Source organism: Hakea prostrata, chromosome 2, assembly GCF_041222555.1.
Source record: "Hakea prostrata isolate BN-2017 chromosome 2, UWA_Hpros_2, whole genome shotgun sequence".
Lineage (NCBI taxonomy): Eukaryota > Viridiplantae > Streptophyta > Magnoliopsida > Proteales > Proteaceae > Hakea > Hakea prostrata.
In genome coordinates, this window is record NC_142601.1 from 51,108,015 (window position 1) to 51,115,435 (window position 7,421).

At 37.0% G+C, this 7,421-nt stretch overlaps 1 protein-coding gene across 1 annotated transcript; it reads left to right on the forward strand.

The window, feature by feature from the left end:
- The first annotated feature begins 4,396 nt into the window (after positions 1-4,396).
- LOC149024749 (uncharacterized) lies at positions 4,397-7,128 on the forward strand. The gene is made up of 2 exons (XM_089142990.1): positions 4,397-4,540; positions 5,092-7,128. Exon 2 carries the CDS (start codon positions 5,125-5,127, stop codon positions 6,292-6,294), a length of 1,170 nt encoding a protein of 389 aa, XP_088999116.1. The 5' UTR covers positions 4,397-4,540; positions 5,092-5,124; the 3' UTR covers positions 6,295-7,128.
- The last annotated feature ends 293 nt before the right edge of the window (positions 7,129-7,421 follow it).

The following is a 7,421-nucleotide window of genomic DNA, read 5'->3' on the forward strand; positions in this document are numbered from 1 at the left end:
CTACCCTCTCCTACTTCCTCCAATTGGTTTGCCCTACCAATTCAGCCTTGGTGACATCGACACCAGGTCGGTAAAAGCTCGTATGGGAGCAAAAGATTGCTATGTCTAATTCAGACATGGGAACGCTCACATTGTCGGAGGCATCAAAGATCTTGCAATTGTCACAGTTGAGAACCAACAAGGAACCTAGGTAGGCCATGGTCAGAATCAAGTCAATCAATGCCTCTAAGGAAAAGGAATCTTTGATTGGTGTGAAGGAGGTCAGAGATGGGTCTTCTTTGTCAATTAGGAAGATAAGAGATGGGTGTTTTGCGTTTGCTAGAAACAACGATAGGGCGTCAAGGAGAACAAAGTGAGAGAGTGTATCGACAAAGATGAGTTTTGATTTGTTGTGGTGGAGGAGGATTGAAAATAGTGTGAGTGACGAAACAGATGTTGATGGTGTTGAAAGCTACTTTGGCCATCGTAATGGCGAAGTGGAGTTTGTATATGACCATAATATTTCGGGCAAAATCAGAGACAACTTGGTCTCTTTGAATTCTGAGAGTAGAGATTGCATAAGCGATTTGGAGGCAATGATGGTAGATTTGAGACCAAGTGAAGGTGGTATCATTATAGATGAAGGAGGTATAATCACCGTATACAGTAGAAGCTCTTTCCAAGAACCCTAAAGGGTGTGAGAGGAGAAGAATTTGTGAAGTTTGGTTTCAGAAGATCCATGGTGGTTGAGAACAAGAGAGTAGAGGGGTGGGACAGGGATGGAGGAGAGTGGGGAAGACTGATACAACAGAGGTGGACTACTAGAGAGGGAGGGTAGGTTCTGTAGGAATGCGAGGAAAGAGAAGCCAAGAGAGGAGAGAGAATGGAATAAAGGAATGAGGGTAAAAATGATATTATGATAACAAAAGGTAAATTTGGTATTCCAAATATTTGCATAGTGATGAAACATTTAACTCTTAATACTAAGGAGGTATTTGTAATTCACATTTTTCAAGAATATTAAATGTAATTGATTGTAGATTTGGGGGTGTATATTTAATCTCAATACGTCATCCATACAGTAGAGAATCAGCGTTATGTATATTTATACAGAAAAAAACAAATGGCTAAACAAAAGCACACACCGCCGTTCAACTTTGGTGGTCCAACGCCGCGGCCATAAGCACTCCTACCGCAAATTGCGGTTCTTCAATCCCATCCGTACAATGTAAGTTCACCGGCTCATGTCACGCTCACCCCATTTGACAACAAAAAAAAAAAGAAGGAAAATCAATCACCTAACCACCCCTTTCATCTCTCCACCGTCCGATCAACCATTGGTCCATTCATAAGCCTCCGTGGGGAACTAGGGAAGGGACCATACAGAAAAAGGTCAAAATTGTCCCCATCAAAGAAAGTAAAAAATTGAAACCAAAATGATACCTTATACAAAAAATATATATATTTTAAATAATAAATAAATGATAGTTACAATTTTCCTTTTTTAAATAAACTAGGTTGACACATAATAGGTAAAATATTGCTTCATTTCCTTTTATTAATATATTGTTTCTCTTGCCCCCACAATGTGTTCCTAATGCTCAAATTTTTTTTGGGACAAACAAAGCATTTTATTTCAAATTCTCTAGGGGCTGTTTGGATGTCACAGAATGGGAGATTTCAAATCCTGATTCAGGTTGTGTGAGATTATCCCTAGATTCATGAAAAAGGAATGGGAGGGGTGAATCCGGAGATTTCAAAAAGCTACAATTGTACATTCACAAAAATCATGTCGTCAAAAGTTTTTGGGAAAAACCCACGATTTCATTCCACAACCAACACTTAATTTATAAATTATGATTCCATAGATTTGAAGTCTATAGATTTGAAATCTCTAGATATTTGAAATCTCCAGTACAGATTCACAAATGGGAGATTTTTACCTGTTTGGTTGTGTGAATCCCTAGATTCATGAAATCTAGAGATTCACATTTTTACACTAAAAACGTGAATCTGTAGATTTATGGGTATGAGGTGAAATCCAGAGATTTCACCCATACTATCAAAGCGTTAAAGATTTGAACCATAATTCAATAAATATTTTTTTAGGATAAATCTAGAAATTTCATTCCAAAATTTCAAACTAACCAAACAGTTAATTTTACGAACCATGACTCTAGAGATTTGAAGTATGTAGATTTGAAATCTCTAAATTTTTGAAATCTACAGACTCAAGTAACCAAACAGGCCCTAGAGTAATTCTCGAGGTTGGATGACTAGAACCAACAAGAAAGTGGGGTGGTTGAGACCAATACCAAAATCTTGAAATGTTTAACATCTTACTGCCTTTTGCGATGATCAACACGGGCATTTTCAGTTCTAGAAATATATACAAAACCAACAAAAGAAAATAAAGGAAGAAAAACACAGATCTCTGCCACCAAGCTTTTACTTGCCAAATCGAGTGATAGGGACGGTCTTTAAAGGGCCAAAACAGCTAGTTGGCAATCTGAATCTAGAGATTTCAAATCTATAAGTTCATGAATGTGAGATTTATACCCGTTTGGTTGTGAAAATCTCTAGATTCATGAAATCTAGAGATTCATCTTTTTTACACTTAAAAAGTGAATCTGTAGATGAATCCACAGATTTCATTCTATAGATTCAGGTTAAACAAACAGTTAATTTATGAATTATGACTCCATAGATTTGAAATCTCCAGACTCATGTAACCAAACAGGCCCTAATATCTTTCAATTCAAGACTCATGGTTGAAAGTTGAAACGCCCCTAGAAATTCTTGATTTTGCTTCTACAAATCTTCCCTCCAACCTTGTATGATGCAACATCTGCTGCTATCCGAAGTGTCAGGGTCCCAAACAGCACCACAGTAGATCTAGTTAAACATCAAGCACTAATTAAATTAAAATAGTTTATCAAAATATAATAATTTATAATGTTCTCAAGCTATATACAAAAATTATTCGATTTTTAATGATTAAAAATGACTTTTTTGAAAAATATTAGAAAACATACAAACTATGTGTCACCAGTCAAAAAGTTAACTTGATTTTTAAGGTTGCAAATTAAATAATAGATACACAACATAAGACATACCACAATCACACATCACACACTTGATATTTAATTTTTTTTTTTTTTCTTTTTCTTTTTTCATTCTTCCGCGTCAAAATACATTACATACATTTCATTTTGTCCTCTTTACTTTGACTCTTTTTGTTACTAATTTTTTTTTCTTCTCATTTTTAACGAATCATAATAAGATGGAAAAGGGGAAGGTGGGGGTGCCGAGAGATATTATAGTTTATATATATAACTTTTCGAATAATAATTCGAAATTTTGTCTATGTCTTCGACAATTAAACATGATAAGTTATTCTATCATGTTTCAGTGAATTTTAATTGATTTTCCAACTAATCGTTAGGGTATAGCCTTGAGGTTAGGCAATATTCTTTTTTGCCAAAACATAACACCGACCATTATTCATTGATTCTCACACATGATTATCTATATATGGATGAAATCATGAAATTGGACCATATATTTTCATAATTCTAAACATGGATATACAAAAAAAATATTAAAATTTTCATTAAATGCAATAATAAGTATTAAGAACTAGTTAAATTTCAATTATAATTTACAAATAAAAAATTATAATAAGAATAATTTTGTCCAAGTTTTCTTATTGTTTGTTAAAGAACAAAACATTTTAACAAACGCCTACAATTTGTCTATTTTCTTCTTTGAAAATAAAACAACACTAAAAGCCAATGGAGGGGTAGTAGGATGGTTAGGAACCTAACTTCTCAGTGGATAGGTCATGAGTTCAACCCCTACCGACGGCATATGTAATATCCCTATCTTCTGTATACCACGAGTCCGAAACATCACCCCGTCAAGGAAGGATGGCTTTACCACCACAAACTTGGTGGGACCCACAGGTAAAAAATAATAATAATAAAAGAGGAACCAATCACCCAACCCCTGAGTCACCGTATTTATGGTGGTAAAGTCGTCGGAGTGTGCTCCCCGAAGGGTAGCTGATCACTCGTACACCACTACAGTAACAAACAAACAAGGGAAGTTCCAATGGAGGAGTAGTAAGATGATTAGAAACCTGCTTATCAGTGGAGAGATCATGGGTTCAACTCCAACCAGGGGCATATGTAATATTCCTATCTCTATATATAAAAAGTGCCTTTATACCAAAAAACAAACAAACTAGGGAAGTGGCAAAGTTGCAAATCCACGAAAATAGGATTGCATTTTTGACTAACGACAGTACGACACATTAAAATATTTTTAGAAATTTTGAAAAATTCGGCGGTTGGCTAACCTGCTTAAAGAGTCCGGTCTCTATTGGTTCACCGTTTTCATTACGGCACAAGTCCTTGTCCGTCTCTTCCATCTTTTTTGTCTCTTTGAAGCTTTTCAGAAGTTGAAGCTTTTATCGATAATCTTTGTGTTCAATCTTCTCTCTGGAGTTTGGAATACCGAATACGGCTTCGCTTTTCATTCTGTAACCACTTTTTTTCAGGTATGTATGGTTGTTGTTGCCTTCTTTTATCTCTCCTCCCTTCTCTGCTTGCGAAGATTTTGTGATGAAAGATTCACTTCAGTTTTTTTGACATATTTTCTTAGCAAAGCCGGAGTTTTCGTTTTCGTTCTTTCTGATCTATAGTGTTTTTTTTTCAGAATTTCTTGCTAAGGTAGTTTAATTTATTATTATGATTATTTTTTTTTATTGAGTTTCACACCTTTCGTGCAAATCGTTACTCAAGCTGGTTGCAGCATATCACTTCTCCTTGTCTTCTCAATGGCACACAAATTCAAACTCTTTTTGTTGTTTGGTTTGTGCTTAAATGATTGCTTCTGCTACTTGGAATCCTATTTAATACAGAAGACGAATGATTTTCTTTTGTTGATGATTCTCGCTCTATGGCAATTCCTTTTTGCTATAACTTCTCGTTCATAAGTCTTGATGCTGATTTTTTTTAAAATCCAAGAAGAGAAACGGAAAGATTCATATTTTTCTAGTTCTCTGAAGGGAGTGAGTGTTCTTATATGCGTTTATCTTTCTTGCTGCAGGAAGTTCTTCTTAGAACCATTACTTGATTGAAGATGGGATGTATGTCTTCCAAAGTCATGGTCAAATCAAATAGCTTGAAGGAAGACATGAACGGGAGCTTTCAGAGAATGGCTAAGGGCTTTACTGTTTTAGAAGAACTATGTTCACCCAGGAATGGTGGTGACCCTATCCTTGCCCTTCTATGTGCTCAGAACACAGCAGGAAAACTTCAGATTAGGAACTTGACATTGCAATCTGATACAGATATTCTACCAGCTCTTGAGGGTGCGGGTCCAGAGACCATCAACGCATGGGAGCTGATGGCAGACCTAGAAGAAGGTGAAGAAGAAAAACAACAAGAATCATCGTCAGGAATTGAGAATGTTGCTAGTCTAGGCAAACGATCTAAGAGCTACCATTGGTTCCCAGAATTTGAAGAATTGCCAGGCAAAGCAAGCTTCAATGAGACTGAAGTTTTGAAACGGAGTAGAAGCTTTCACACAGTACAAGAGTTTGATGAAATGCTTGAGAGGAATTGGGTGCAAAAAGCAATACTTGAAACCCACAAGTCCCAAGATTTCGTGGATGCCTCTGGATCAATATTGAGTGAAGGTGAGAATGCTAAAGAGAATAGCATTGAAGATGAGGTAAAGGAAGGTCACTCCAGGCGGGAGATCAATGCAATCGATGAGCCAAATATGATTAAAGAGACAGGAATCTTGGAAGTTACTAAACCTATACATCAACAAAATAATGAGGCTACTACAGGCATGTTAGAGAATTCTTGTGGTTCAAATTATACGATTAAGATGATAGATTTTGTTGAGGATAGCATTGCCGACATACAGCAGATTGCCATGACTGAAAGCAGCTCAAGAAGAAAGGTTATGGCAAGTGGTTTGACCACACTCAAAATTCCAACTGACAATATTGATTTCCCTGCAGCCTCCAGGGGTCTCAAGGAGTGGCTGAATGTGGGAGGGCAGTTGTTCTCTCCCGGAGCTTATGTCACTCCTAAATTTGGTCCTTTACCTATTACTTCATTGAATGAAAATCAGTGCAATGGGGACCCTGTCTTTGATCACGAGACTATGGCGGCATTTGAAGAAGCATTGCAACAGCTGCAAGCAGAGGAAGAGCGCGTTCTTCAACAAATTACAGAGAATGTGGAGGAAGTTAGCATAAAAGAGAAAGAAGTGGATGCAGATACCCAACTGACATGAAGACATGAACAAGGACTGGAGCTTGAATATAGGAATGTAAAATTGAACAGTTCCTGCTGTTCTCATGTATTAAGTATATGAATGTGATTAAAGGTCAGGAATTCACACATCCAGGGTCTCCTTAAATTCTTCACTCTGTTTATATGGATTTAGTTGGGTTGGATTGGGGTGGGGGTGTTGAGCAGCATCCATTTTATCAACCAGGAAATTAGGCATCTTCCACTGGGGTTATGCTTAGTAGAAGACCAAAAATGGCTGCAAAAGACAAGGTTGTGATGTGATTTGAGCCCATGGGACTTCTCATTACTGAATTTATTGTGACAAGGTAAAAAGAGAGTTGCCCAAGCTACTTTTTCATGAACATCATGATGCATTATCTTTAATGCAAGTAGAACTCTATAACTTAAAGCCAACCCTCAGCTGCTAGGGATAAATCCCTTAGAATGGTATCCAACAGACATTCAAGTTTTCTATTTTGTTCTCTATTTTCGAGGGAGAAAATACGGTTTCTGAACTCATTCTACACTGAGAGTCTATTCTTAGAATGCATAAAAGCACAAGCTAAGAAGTGATATCACAGTTTTTGGTTGGTTGCTGCTTCTTGCAATCTAAGAGGACTAATACTTCTTTGCCTGGAACCACAAACTGTCAACTGGACTCCATTTAATCTAGTTTTGAATGACTCTTGCACTGATATGTGATGTACCTGGAATGAAGAGTGACACTATAGTGCATGTTATGTCAAAGCTCCCATGAACACTAATAGCAGAGTTTAATTACTAATTATTGTGCATTGCAAAACCCTTGATTCATACCAAAGCAGGAGGAATTGGAAGGAAGGCATCATTGGATTTTGTGATCTCCAAAGAAGTAGGAGGGCAGTATTGAGTTTATGGTGGAACAACAAATTATATTCATAAAGCAAAATTACGGTTAATAGATATATAGGAATGGACTGCAGTTGTAGCTCCCAGGTCAAGCAATCAAAACAGCCTCCCAACAAAAATTGTTGTGGTAAAACTGCATAGTAAAACTGCTCCTCCCCCCGCGCCCCCAAAGACTTTGGTTGTGTGGAAGCCTTTGGCACTGGCTTCACCCTCTTTAGATATAACGGCATGCACATGGTG

Bases quoted from the DNA above. Each gene is read 5' to 3' on its own strand.
- LOC149024749 (XM_089142990.1), top strand. From the start codon at position 5,125: ATGGGATGTATGTCTTCCAAAGTCATGGTCAAATCAAATAGCTTGAAG.